Genomic DNA, 14,655 nt, shown 5'->3' on the forward strand with positions numbered 1-14,655 from the left:
GATCGGTGGCGGCGAGGCTCGGGAATTCCTCTCTGGCACGCACATGACCGCCGCGAAGAGTGTTGTGTCAGTGTCTCGCGCACCACGTCGTTGAAAAGGTGCCGCTGCCGGGGAGCAAGGCTTATCTCTCCACTATCGCCTCGCGCGCGGCTCTCTGGATCGGCGACTCCCCTAGGAGATTCAAGGCGGCTGGGTGGGTACGTCCACTGTCGACGCCACACCCCTGTATAGCATCTCCTACTAAATGAGCTCCTTCGTTGTTTTAATAAACACCAGCACGCCCACCGGCCAGCTCGAGCTCACATAGTCTCTCATGGAGAGAGAGAGAGAGAGGGAGAGAGAGAGCTCTTCTTGAGAAGGTGGCTGAGATTTGCAGGAAAACGGCACTAATTAGAGCGGCTGGTCAGCATTAATAATAATGGCTCAAAGTGACGACGACGACGCGTCATCTCGAGGCTGGCGCGAAAATGGCCGGGGGTGCAGCAGCTGACCTCACAATCCTTCTCTCCCTCTTTCATTCTTTCACCTTCGCCTCTCCGCGCCTCCCTTTCGACGTATGCTCCTGCTAGCACCGCTTGTGAAGGAATGGTGTTTTCGCATTCAGTGCATTCTTTGGCTTTTGTATATGCTCTTTTTTGTCTTCAACCCGTCTATCGGGTTAATAAAGTACGTTGAAGGTTGTGGGTACCTAACTCGTACAGACAAATAAGGGGAACGCTCGCTAAAACGCCTCTAGGAGCGCCATGCTTCTGCGTTGTAGTAAATAGGCGTAGATGCCCTACCTATACGAAGCCAAGTGAGGAAAAAAAAATTATGACCGTGCAGTTGAAGGAGAGACGGACGTCCATAGCAGGCCCTAGCGTGGGAGCATTACTCAAAGTGGTGTGCGAAAAACTGGAACGCGAGTGTTCCTTCTTATATTATTGCTTGGCTTCCTCGGCAAAAAATGAGTGCGGCTACACGTAAGTTCACTGTGCACTCGGGAACAGGCGTCCGAGCGTCACAACGTATAAAAGGCGAGACGCTAGCCAACGCCGTGGATGGAATTGCTGTTGCCGAAACATATTGCGCGAGCCCCTGCATACGCTGTCGCATCTTCCACGGACGAGAGGGCCGGAAGTTTCCGGCACTTCCGGCTCACTCCCGAGCTAAGCTTCCGGTAACATGTTTGTCAGCGATTGGCCGTACTGCCGACGTAGTCGTTGATGGGACACGTGGCGAATGTGTAGCTCTTTGTCAACAGTCACAGACAGGGACTTCGCGCAGTGCCGTTGTCGAACTGCAGGTTGCTTTTTTTTTTCTTTCTTTTATGCCCGGTACATTTGCGCGTTCGAAGCAGGAGGTGTCGATGCTTTCCGCGTAAAAGCCTCGCTATGCTTAAAAGTTGCTGAAAGCTTTACAGGGCAAATACCGTTCACGTATCAAGGAACACGAATCGGTCCATCTGGATGGTACGAGCGATTTTATTTGAGTGTATATCTACATTTTGCGTAGTATAGTTCAATGTCACTCTGTGAAATTGGCGGGCGTTTATTTTCACTCTTGAGTCACTGTGTCGTCCTTTCTTTTTTTCTCTATCTCACGATGTTCTAGCTTTTTGCGTGAGGGCATTTCCATTTCGCGAAGGTTCGTGTCTTGGCTAACAGAACGAGCTACGCCGCTTTCCATGTTCGAGTTTAGCATTCTTCTTATTACAGTGAGGCATCACTACATCGTTTCTTAGCCGGACAAGACAACTAAATGCCAGACTGATGACTTTAGGGAGCCCTCTGGGAAAAAAATGGTTTATATGCGAGAGGTTCTAAATTCGTACCTAATAGTGGCGCTTCTTAAAGATGAGAACTCCTTAGACTAAATTTATCGAGAAACGTAATCAGGCGAGGGCAACACAAAGAAAACATTCAAGCCGTTTATGGGTGATTTCTCAGAGTCTTAATGCACTTTTTCTCTACAGGCCGCTGCGCGACTTATACTTGAAGCGTTAGTAAGTAAAGCTTTAGATACTTTGTTTTCGTTCTCGGCTCAGATTTTACGTGCCATTCCTACCTTCACCTGCGCTTATTTCGTTCCGGTCGTTACCCTGCCCTAACAAACAAACACACACGCAAGCAAACATGCCCATCTGTTCTTTTCGCACCCCATAAATAGAGCGTCCAGAAAAGCAGAGTGACACGAAAAACTGTCGGGCCACATCAGCGACCGCCCAATGAACGTGTAACGCAAGCGCGGCTCAAATGTGTTCAGCAAACGAGCCATCTTGACTGTCGGGCAGGCTATGAAGGCCATATTTTTTTCTTCCCCTCTTCCCTTTCTCTCGCTTCTCACCGTAACCGGTGTCCAGCCGTGAACTTTAACCAAGATCTTCTCTTTTTTTACTCTCGCCTCGATCCCCCCTCTCCCCGTCTAGGCGCGTAGAGGCTTCCGCCTTCTCTCCTCCTTCGCTTTTCCCGCAACTCCCATGGCAGCTCGAATCTGCCAGCCGCTTATATATCGCTGCCGCAATAAAACCGGGTGATGAACGATTCTCAGGCGGGCCCCGAGGCGACGGCAACAGTGTCGTCGGCTGGGGGCCACGCTCTCGGACAGCGGGTGGTCTGGCAAGAAGGCGCGGTCTCGCGTAGAGGAGGGGGTCATGGAGGCGAGAGAGAGAGAGAAGCTGTGGCGGTGGTGGGCGCTGGCTGTTTCCGCGATTCCGCGACTCTCATAACGACCAGTCTCGAGTTGTTTTTTTTTTTTTGGTGGCCCGACGTTGACGCCCCTGGCGTGACACCCTCGGTTAGAGTCGAGGGTGTCAGACTTCTCCCCCCCCCCCCCGATTTTACCCACCCCGACTCGGTGATGAGAGAAACGGCGGGGGAGGCAAAGCCGTGTAGAAAGGGTGGCACGAAAGGGCAAGTCGAACCCGTGTCCGGTGGCCTCCGTTGTACCTTGTCGACGCTGTTAATGGCAGTGAATCGTTAGCGGAACGGCGCTCGCCACGTCAGAGGACACGGCTACGCTCGGTGCCTGCAAGCCCTACTGAGAAAAGAGGAGGAGGAGGGTGGTTTCTTCCTCGCTCTTAACTTCGTGCCGCGGCGGCGAACCAATGCGTTTCCAACCACTTCCGTCATCGTCGCGCGCGAAGTCCCCTGAGAAGCTGCCGCCAAGGTGTACTTACGTACGGAGCGTTGTGGAGAGGGTGAATAATATTGCCAACGGTGCACGACAGCTTCGTTTTCGCGAGGCGTGTCACTCTGAAGTACAGTCGCCTTCACTCGCCGCTACTATGGGCGCCGAAGTGGGGGATTCGATCGTTGTTTCATTTTCGGTCCGCTCACGTAGGTAGAATGTCTTCTCACCGACGTCGCTTATTGGTATTCTAGCATACATCTAAACACAATCGACAACTCTTCCCTTTCTTTTTGTTTTATCTCTGTTCATCTGACTGAAGGGGAATGAAAAAGGTGGTTGACTACAGGGCGGATCTAGCATTGAAAGCTTCTATACGTTGATCAATCGAAAAACAGGATGTGTGGAGTCACTATAATCTGGTAAGTCGCAGAATCGACAACTAGAATCTGTAGCACACCAGTTTTTCTTTTTTCTTTTTTCGAGAAGGGCAGTGGGATGAGAGGTCGTATAGGCGGTTGCTATTCTTGAAATTGTATATTCAAAAGTGTATTCATTTGAATCCCAACAAAATATCGCCGGCTGAAAACAAATGTTTTCGTTGTAACAAGTAGAGAAACTGACTTCTCTGAAAGAATTAAAACGTGTCACAGATGCTCTACAATTACGTAATTACATGAATGCGTAAAGAACATCAAAGCTTAACAGCAGCAACATTGTCGTCATCTGGAGATCGCACATTGCAAAGAAACCGCAATAAAGTATTGCATGGACAGCTCTGCGATGGCATCGGAAACAGCATAGTCGTGAATATGACACACGTATATGCCTTCGTCAAGAATATAATCGCGATAATAATAACATCGTACCCTTCTAACGCTATGATATAGAACAAGAACTGTCAAATTATTTGGCTGCTAGTGCCGCTGCTGCCATTATCGTCTCCGGCGAGCCGGTACTACGAAGTCTCAAGAAGGAGATTCTAAACCTCTTGCGACGGCGTGTTTGGTTTCACCTACGACAAGGCCCTTAAATCAAGCTGAGGATTCTCGTATGCGGCAGAGCTTGCCAGTGAGAAGTCGTGGCTTCAGTTTTGATCGCCTCGACTCGTAAAGCTGTTCGTCTTACTCTTGGAGATGCATGAGTCGGTGCTGTGCCACATGTTTTCGCCTGTGTCCTCGCCAAGAAACAGACCAACTTCGCTGCGTAGTCTGTCGCTTTTGTTTTTTGTTTTTTGCTTGCAACGTTTTTAGAATGTTTCTGCATGAAATAATACCCCGTACTCATTGTTGATTTTTTTCAAAGCGTAAATTTCCACTTCTTTTCGGCATTCCCCTTTTGTTTGTTTCGATGCGCGAAAACGTTTACGTTTGAGTCGCTGCATATGATCCGAGTTTACGTCTATTTTCTTTTTTTTAGGGGCGAAGCTCCTTATGGCGTGGGTCTGTCGCTCCTCCTCCTCCTCCTCCTTCTCCTCCTCTGTATGTATGTATGTATGTATGTATGTATGTATGTATGTATGTATGTATGTATGTATGTATGTATGTATGTATGTATGTATGTATGTATGTATGCAGCCACCGGTGGCACATACCTGCTCTAGAGCGGGTGCCACAGGGGTTGCGAGATGGTGATACTTGGAGTGTTGACTAGATGGATGCACGGACGGACGGACGGACAGATTAGCAGACGTACGGATGGATGAATAGATATGCATGCACGTACGAACGGATGGACACACGAACGGACGGACAGATGGACGCGCGAACGGATGGACTGATGGATAGACGGACTCACGGATGGTCGTGCGTACGGACGAAAGCAAGAACGAATGGACAGGCTGACGGATGTTTCGGCTCACTCACCATCATTCACTCCTTGGATATGCCGTGATTTTTTGTCTTCTGTAGTGACTCTCATGCCTCAACAAGCGCCAACATCTGACGCCTGCCAGCCGTCTGACCACGCCTGCATACAACTCCTTTGCCCCCACGTCCTCGCACATATCTCGCTCTTTATTTAGTATTTTCTTGCTCTCATTCTCCGCTCACAATTGACTGCACGGCATCCTTCTGCTTTTCTTTTTTTTTTTACTTCCGTTTTATGCGGTTCCTTCTTCTCACGTTGATTTCCTTTGCCTTGTCTCCACAATCTTCCCGATTGTGTTGTGGCCTTCTCTTGTTCGTTTGTTTACTTTCATCGAACGAAAGTAACAGCGGTAAAGGCAGGGTCGGGATAGGTGCGAGGCCCGCTGCTGCGACAGTGCAGAGGGGGAAGGGTACCTCAATGTAGGTGATTTACGGTGCACGCCTATCGAATTTCCTATCCCCGTTTTCCGTATTTCGAACTATATATCTGTGAGTTTTATTTTCCTCTCGACGACACGCGCCCCCCCTCTGCTCTGCCGCAAAGCCTCCATCTTGCGGACGCCGTAAGAACTCTTCCTCTTCTCGCTTCTCTCCCCCACTTCTCCTCAACCATCTTCTCGTGTTTCTCTCTGACGACGCTCTTTTGTTGCTGCCTCCTATGTGGGCTGCGTCGAGCTAATACACACAACACGCGTGGCCCCAAGCAGGCCGCAGTAAAGAAAACTGACGTGCGCTCACAGATACACAACACAAGCGCACCTCAACTTCCCAACGACGCCGGTTCAGAATTTATTGGATTCGATCATCGCGCGCGGCGTTCCACGCTGCTTAGAGAGCTTGCCTGGCGTGCCGTCGTAGCCTGCCGCGCTTTCTGTGGGGAATGCACGATATATATATATATATATATATATATATATATATATATATATATATATATATATATATATATATATATATATATATATATATATATATATATATATATATATATATATATGCAGTAAGAGGGAGAGAAGAGAGCTAGGATGAAGTGCGTGCCAATCGGTTCAATTACCCAATCGACGACGTGCATTGTATGCCCAAGTGCGAAATAGGCTCTCCGGCACATTAGTCGGCCGGTTTCATCTCGACCGTGGGCGCGGGCCAGCGTCGTGGTGTGCCACTTTCACATACCACTTCTTTTTTTCTCCTTATTTCTCTTCTTCTTCGATTTCGTATACTCTCTCGTAAGTTCCCTACCGTTTTGTTTGTTTGCTTTTGCGTCTGCTGCGCAACAACACCGCACCGCGCAATAGGAAGGAACGACTCGCATTGGAAGGGGGAGGGGGGAAGGGCAACCGCACGAACGCACACCCGTACCCTTACGTGTGTGTACGCTCACTACCGCCACTTTTCCGGGGCTGGTGTTGTTCGTAGTGTGGCGATTGTGGGTGGCGCGGATCTGCACTCCTTACTTCCCCCCCTACCCCCCTCAGCCCCGTATTTCACTCCTTTGATAGCGTTTCTCGTCCCCGGTAAAATAGAGCAGAGAGAGCGTTCCTTACGAAGACCTCATATACGTAGCAATGGCCACTCTCTCTCTCTCCTTTCCTCCTCTCCCACCGCTGCACGCCATTGTTTTCTTGCGATCCTTTGTTGCGGTCTCTCTTGGCTCGCCGCTCGCTCTGATGATGCTCGCCACCTTGCGGAGAAAGCTGTGTGCGAGCCGCTCGTCGTGCTTTTTTTTTTCTTGTTTACTCCTGCATCATCTCTGCATGCCTTCGTCGCTCCTTGTGGCGAATAAAAAAAAAGAAGGGAGAGAATGAATACTCTCTTGTTTGTTCGGGGTGGCTCCTTTTCTTCTTTGTTGACGCGTTTCAGTTAACCGCTCTTTTTTTTTTTTACTTGACGTTGTTTGTACGAGCAGTTTGATAAACGACTGCCTCGATGCTGAACGGCGAGTGCATCTCGGGAGTCCCGGGTGCTAATCGCTGCGCGAAATATTGGCACCTGAGTGGACGAGACAAGCGTGAAGCAACACACAATCATCGTGATAAAGTCTAAATCGATGACGATGGGTCAGCCTGCTTGTGATTTATTCTTTTTTCTCTCTCTCTTTCGCCGCCTTTATTTTCCTTCTTTCTGCAGTTCAACACTACGTTTCAGGCCGTTTGTCTTCGCTGTAATCTCATGCAGATGGGTCGGTGAATAATTCGCGGAAACTACGAGTTCGAACACGGAATGATGCATCCGCTTGCCATGCGCAATCAGCCTTCGAGGTACATGCCACAGCATGACTGTTTGTTATTGTATTTATTTATTTTTTACTGTTGAGTTGTCTCTTTCTCTGAATCAAGGGTAAGGAGTAACGTTCTGAGCGGGTGAAAGTACTCGAGATGTATTACCTGCAACCTTGTACAGAATAAAAGAAAAAAAACAGCTCTGCGTCGTCAATCAAACCATCTTTTCACGTGGTCCCAGCTTTTAAAAAGAGCTTGCAAGTAGATTCGTATTTTATGTAAATACTGCGTACATCGTTATAATTTCCCACGATTTCGTATAATTTCTGTGTTATTCATAATCAAAAGAATCTGGTTCAGTAAACATGACACAATAGTTATTCATTGACATGTAACTGTTATCATCAGCGTGGCCATGCTTGCATTGATTATTGCCGCCAGGTCGTGAACTGGAATCGAGTCTTCGGTTCGGCAGCCAAGCTGTTTTCAGCTGAAAACTATTTCATTTATTTATTTATTTATTTATTTGTTTATTTATTTATTTATTTATTCTGTGATACCCTTCTCACTCATCGCGCGTGCTTGTCGTGGTTCTTTACGTCTTGTTCCGGGAACCATGTCTCAACCGCAAAAAGGCTGCGCCATTCATTTCTGAACCAATGCCCCGTCAGACATTAGGGAGCTTTAGAATAGTGTCAAGGCCACTGCGCATGTGCGAAACCTACACCGCGCTCGGGTTTTCGGTTGGGGACGCTATTTCTCGAATTTAGCGGGAGCCCCAAGGCCTGCCCCAAAAGATTTGGGTCAGACAAACGTGACGGCGCCCACTGAAGTGACGGCTCTCGACCAAGACGAGAGTGACATAAAATAGGGGAAGTGTCAAAAGCGCCGCAGACTCCTATTCGAAAACTCGTTGCTCGTGCTTGACCCAAAGCGTCCGTACGCGAAGGGTTTTGGGCCACAACTTTTGGGGCCCCTATTCGAAAGCTCTTTATTAAGTGGCGCTGGATTTATTTCAGCCGCCAACATAAATGTTTCTGTAAACATTACCATTTTAGTGCTGACCTCATGCCGAATAATATTTTACTTCGTAAACAATAGCGCGTGATTAATGATTCGTTGCCGACGATACCGAAAGCGCTCCTTCAGAAAAATGTAGGCATCCTTTAGTGCTCTGATGCGATGAAGTCTTGTCTGTCGCACAGAAAAAAAATGCTTGTCTTGACCTCATTTCGTTCCGAATTATGTATCGGAAGAGTTCTTTATTGCCGTGTTGTTTCTCGGCGTTAGAATTACCGCGTTTTCTTTAATCCAACGCGTGTCGCTGTTTCACTGCAAAAAAAGGCCGGTGTAGCCGGAAGCACTCCGTGTAATTCGTTTCTCTGATACTCCCGATTCCGGCAACGCTCAGCACCGAGCGTGCTTCTCAGCCGTGTTCGGCGTACTCCGCTTGGAAGCAGCATCAAAACGACCTAGTGAGACGGCGAGCTGGCCTTTATATACATCGGGAGCCGCCGCTCGTTTCGTGTTATGGGCAGTCTTAAGGAAATGACCGTGTCAGATTTCGGGAAGGAGGAGGGGGGAGGGCTTGCCGATGTCGTTCGTTCGTGCTTGTCGAACATCAAGCAGAACGTGATACGGGGGGCCGGATTACTTATAGTCGGCCCTCGTTTCGCAGCCTCGTCAGACCGCTTCAAAGAGTACACGTCCGCCGAACTGTACGCTGATTTATTTTCCCTTACAAAAGCGGGAGGCGTTTCGCGTGGCTATATATTTAGTCTCGTGTAGCAATACCACTACGCTCTAGCCCTGGGTTTGTTAGGTTGTCTTTTTATATATTTCTTTTTCGCACTGGCGAATCTGGAGTGCACGATCAGAATTTTTCATTTGGTGTCCCTGTTCCCAGTTCTTCTTTCTCTATTTAGCGCCGAGTCATCAAAAACGTCTCTTTCGTTTTGTGTGTGTGGCGGCGCCGCCACACGAGCGAATACGCATGCATTTTGGCGCGTTTGGGATTTAAGTAAATGTGTGATTTACGTTGGTCAGATTGGTCTGAGAAAATAAAGGGGAGGGAGGGGGAGACTTGTCTTTTATTTTTATTTCGCTTTTTCTTGTTAGAAACGAAATCAATAATGGGTGAAGTTGGGCTCGCGGAGTGCAGACCTTGGTTTTATCTTACGCTCTGTAGCCCCCGAAAAAGTTGCTGCTCTCGATCAAAATGCTAATGAGTGGTCGTTCTATCTGTGCCTCTTCTATAATAGGTGCCGTCGTTCTTCTGAAGGCGTGCCTGCCGACTGGAAGTTAGACCTAGACGTCGGCTCGTGATGGAACCCGGCACGACGACGCCCCCTCCGCTGTGGAGGGACCCGCCGCTCCGGAGACGAGCGCGCACGGGGCTCGGTCGCTGGACGGCCCCCGCCGGCGTCCGGCCCACAACGCCGTCCCTGAACGTGGCGCTTGTGCTTCTAGTTTTGGCGCCGCTGCTAGACCTTGCGTGCGGGCAGCGCACAAATTCGAGTGAGTCGTACATTCGTCCCCCCCTCCCCCTTTTTTGTGCATAATGAATGGGTCACCCTTAAATAAAAGCTCGAAACTTAGGCCTAAACTACCTTCGTCATTGTGGAAGGCGACATATAGAGTGAAAAAACTGATTCGAAGTAATCCTACCCCATGCAGGGATCCTATCTTTCAACACTGCAGTTGGCAGATTCGGCATTTGTTCCATTTTGGGGAAAGGGCGTCGCCCTGTATGCACACGAGATATAATGTCAATGGTGGGCACGATGGTATACTGTTGTCAGGTCTTGTTTACGCTTCTGTGCAATTGTCAATTGATTTTTGTTCTCTCGCTCTATTTCACTTTTCGTCTGTTGCACCTGTGGCAGTGTCCCTATCTTGTGTTTGTACAGGCCGACTTCTCCACTTAGTATTACACAGTCTTTACTTCGCTTAGTCTGCCACATTTGTTTATACGACAGGAGCATAGTAATTTAAAGCAGAACTACATTAGCCAAGGTGACTAAACACTTAAAGAAGGAAGACCCAACACAGCAGCCACAACTTGATTAAGCGAACGTGCGTTCCACTATACCACTCGGAAGGTCTTCAATTGCTACTTTTTAAATGAAATGTTGGGCACATGTTCGTAGTAATGACTTTTCTAGAAATAATCCCCACCGTGTTCTTGGAATTGTGGAAATAATTCTTTAAAAAAAGTTTTCATTTCCGTTACTCACGACGTTCTTCCCGCAGCAGCACTCAGTAAATGTTGTATTGTTGTTTCGACTTTCATTCGTCCATTTTTACCTCAAAATATACGTGGAATGATCTAGTAAGGCGCTTCTAGTATAGGCGCCGCTGCTAAACCTTGTGTGTGGGCAGCGCACAAATTCCAGTGAGTCGTACATCCGTCCCTCTTTCAGTGCGTATCGAATGGGTCACGCTTAAATCAAACAAACTTACGGTGTAATCCATTACGCTTACTAGATCGCGTAATGCACTGCGCTTACTGGATCATTCCACGCTTACGTAGAACGATCTAGTAAGAGAGCGAGCCGATCTGATCGAGTGCCTAACGAAGTGGTCTCGCTCTTAGGTCCGCGGCCCCAGCAGCGGTTCGCCATCGAGCCGACGGACCGGTCGGCCATCTTGGGCGACACTATCGTGCTCGCGTGTCGCGTCATCGACAAGGCCGGCACGCTCCAGTGGACCAGAGACGGCTTTGGCCTCGGCAGTGACCGCGACCTTTCGGGTTTTCCAAGGTACTCTATGGTTGGAAGCGACGACGAAGGTACGTGGCTGACTCACTGACTCACCGACTGATTGATTGATTGATTGATTGATTGATTGATTGATTGATTGATTGATTGATTGATTGATTGTGAGTGAGTGAGTAAGTGCCTGTGTTTTTGTTTGTGTTTGTGCGCGCGTTATCTTGTTAGTTTTTGATATCGGTAAAATGCACAATAAGAAAGAAACCTTTTTACGACTTTCATTTTAGTGCAAGTTCACCGTTAGTTGTTTTACTTAATTTGCGTCTGTATTGTCTAGACTAAAAAGCTGCAGTAGCTTAAATGAGTATAATATTGAAAACCTAACGACTTAGTTTGTTTTGCTTGAATTGGTGTCAGTTCATTGCTCGTGACTCCGCCATATAGAGTGACGCTCAGGGGTTTCACAACTCGTTCCTCGTTCTCTTTCAGGCGATTTTTCGCTTCAGATCGGTAGCGTAAGCCTGGAAGACGATGCCACCTTTCAGTGCCAAGTCGGCGCCGTCGAAGGCGTGAAGGGCATCCGATCAAGGAGCGCGCCTCTGACCGTATTCGGTGAGTTCTTTTCTCCTTATTTACCATGACAGTGTAACAGTCGTCTTAGTTTATAAATGAGCAAATTCATTAATGATGACACTAATGGAATTGGGAATTCATCGTAATATGTTCATTATTAAAGATGAAAATAATCGACGTCATTGTTTATCGCTTCTCAGAATTGCATTACTGTTATGACGTCGCGACGTCACATGTTTCGGAGTAAAATTTGTTCGCTAGTAGTAAAAATTTGTGACCTCATGGTTAGCGGGTGCAATAACTGCGGCAAAGCGTCACCGCCTTTCTGATAATTCTTATGGGGTCTTTATTGGCTTGTAAACAATATCACATGGTTTTAGACGCTATCACTATTGCGGAGAATCGTAATATGCTATAGTACATATCTAAAGTACTTTTGCGTGATTCCCCTCCAATGGCACGCCGAAATCTGGCTGCTTTTCATATTTTTTTTTTCGCACAGATGTGCTACGCGTTCAACGAGAAAAATCCCAGCCTTGGTTGAACTAGTCTAGGTGACTTGTTTATCTTCAACGCAAGGACAGTCGTTGCCGTCCAATCTTAAGCTCAATTTCAAATGCGTTCTATTATTCACTCAAAAAAGGTACGGGCAAACTAGGACTCAAAAAAAAAAAAACCTACTCGGAGGTTTCCGGTTTCACTCTGGCACTTCGACGACAATGACACGAGCAATTTAAATGGATTTTCAGCTTAACGCGTATAGACGAATAAGGTCACTGTCAGAACTTTGCCACGGCCACGGGTGTCATTCATTCCTGAGAGACTTCAAGCGATCGTCCTTAGAAACTCTTCTTCGATTTGTCGCGCCTTCCTTTGAGAGCGTTTCATCGTCCTCGCGAGAAAAAAAAAGTATAATAAACCGAAATGGAGATTACGTGCGGGCAGTTTAAAACGCTTTGGGCCGGCGATTAGAGCGACAAGAAACAAAACTGATTGCCTCTTTAGTTACAATCGCTCCGTGTTTTTTTTTTTCTATTCTTTATTCCGTAGTACTTAGCCCTCGCTTGCGAAACTCTTCAAAGTAATAACGTGAACAGCGACGGCGTGAAAGGAAACTTCGAAGGACCCTGATTAGCGTATGCGTGATTGCGTAAGGCCTTGCTATAGACTCCGGCAGTGTTCGCGAATTCTCCTTTCCTTATTGTTATTATTGTCGTCTGAATGAAAGTCTCGTTCAGCCCTTCTCGTTGCGCAAGATGATAACGAGTACCAAGAAATGGGCTCCTTTACAAAGAGAGCCCAACTTTCGTATGTATTTATTTTTTTGAAAAAAACCGAAACTATGCAATATAACGTGGCGGCCGTCTCTTTTTTTAATCCGCGCAATAAAATATACACTGCGGAGCGTGTCGACCCTCTCGAAAAAAAATATGATGAATCTGTGCTCGTAAAAATTTTTGTCTCTTGTTCTGTCTTACAAGCGGCAACGTGATAACAGTAATTAAGTTCTTAGTGCTGACGCCAAAAAAACAAAAGAGATATGAGGAAAGCCAAATCTCGGTCGTAATTATTTTTTAGGAGCCTCGCAAACGAGGTGCAGAGGCGGGTAAGGCTTGTGGAGCTAATAGTCAACTCGAGCCGTGCCGGTGAAATGCTGCGCTGCGAAAAGCCTTTCACATCCGGACGCGTAGAAAAAAAGAGGAAGAAGGATGAGTCAGCGGAAAAAATTTGCAGACTCATTTGCGGTCGTCGGGATACGGCACCTGGATTAGCGGCAACTTATGACGCGTGCTCACCACGCCGAAGTCTATATATATATATATATATATATATATATATATATATATATATATATATATATATATATATATATATATATATATATATATATTCATTTAGTAGTCAAGGTAGTTATCGCAGCTGCGTCCTTATATGTACAGTATACGTCAGGGTCTCCCGAGGCGCTGTCGCTGTCTTTCACGAAAATCCGGCGAGTCTTTCAACACCGGCCCGACACGAGGCTTCACCGAGCCGTAAACACAAATTCGAGGAAGTCGCCGGGAAACTCTTGGGCATGACCTACTACACTCCTGACCTGTTCAGATAGCGGGGTTCCTATGGGAGCGCGTGTCCCCGCTCTCGTTCAATCGCTCGCCGTAGGTGGCGCTACCTATAACCTGTTCGTCTGCTACTGTGCGGCCGGCAGGAGGGCGACGGACTGATACCATGCGTCTGCTTCTGTGACAAACTGCCTATACGTGTGATTGTTTTTTGCTGAAAAGGCTAACGTGTGCTATGTGTTACATTTTAGTAGTTAGGCTATACTGGTTGATTGACTTCTAAAGCTGTATATTTGCGTAGAAATGTCTTGCTGCATGGTTGTTTTTGCCATTCCAGCCTAAAAAAACTTCAATTTAGTATTCATAAAGCTTTTGACTAATAATGTACTCATTGGTAATAGAATATCAAACTGATTTTAGGTTGTTTAGGACGCGTCAGGTGAAACGCAGTGCCCCTGTTGAGCACTTACCTTGGACACTCGCCCTGGACAGGTGTTACACTTGTAGTCAATTGATAGAAGAGAATAATGCACATACGCCCACGGACGCATATCAAGGAGAGACACAGGAATTGAAGCTTTAACTCTTACTGTGACCTACACAACAAAAATTGTGCGTCAAATTTCGCTACGGGAGTTTGTCTGCTGGAACGGGGAGCGCTGGCCGATGCGCGTTTCTATGATTTTATATGTCCGTGCGATGAGACGATATGGTAAAGGCAGTGATGTGCCTATCGAGGGCAACACATTGCGACCCCAATAAAGTTTTTATCGTCATCATTATCATCATCTTGTCGAGCATAGTTAATAATAATAATAATAATAATAATAATAATAATAATAATAATAATAATAATAATAATAATAATAATAATGTTTTATTTTTCATCAATAGTTTGATGAAGGACAGCGGCAGGTAAAAGCTGCTCTTCGAAAGAGGCAGCTTGACATAGGCCCACAGACGCCTTTAGCACGACAGCACTGGCAAACAGTTAGCAATGTTATCTAAGCAACAATTACAAAAATATCAAGTTCAAATTCTAAAAATAAAAATAGCAACCATGATAACAATGTAGCAACTGCAAAGAAATCTTGAAAACTATACATGTGTATAT

The 14,655-nt window shown here is 46.8% G+C and overlaps 1 protein-coding gene across 2 annotated transcripts in view; it reads left to right on the forward strand.

The window, feature by feature from the left end:
* LOC142792747 (irregular chiasm C-roughest protein-like) overlaps nt 1–11,613 on the forward strand; it is a 136,518-nt gene extending 124,905 nt beyond the window's left edge. For both annotated transcript variants that reach the window (XM_075885681.1, XM_075885680.1), the window contains exons 3-5: nt 9,457–9,712; nt 10,791–10,985; nt 11,398–11,613. In XM_075885681.1, coding sequence (XP_075741796.1) covers nt 9,520–9,712; nt 10,791–10,985; nt 11,398–11,549 — 540 coding nt within the window. In that variant the 5' untranslated portion in view covers nt 9,457–9,519 and the 3' untranslated portion in view covers nt 11,550–11,613. The remainder of the gene's footprint in view (nt 1–9,456; nt 9,713–10,790; nt 10,986–11,397) is intronic.
* Nucleotides 11,614–14,655: the final 3,042 nt, after the last annotated feature.

Source organism: Rhipicephalus microplus, unplaced genomic scaffold (genome assembly GCF_043290135.1).
Source record: "Rhipicephalus microplus isolate Deutch F79 unplaced genomic scaffold, USDA_Rmic scaffold_242, whole genome shotgun sequence".
NCBI classification, from domain to species: Eukaryota; Metazoa; Arthropoda; class Arachnida; order Ixodida; family Ixodidae; genus Rhipicephalus; species Rhipicephalus microplus.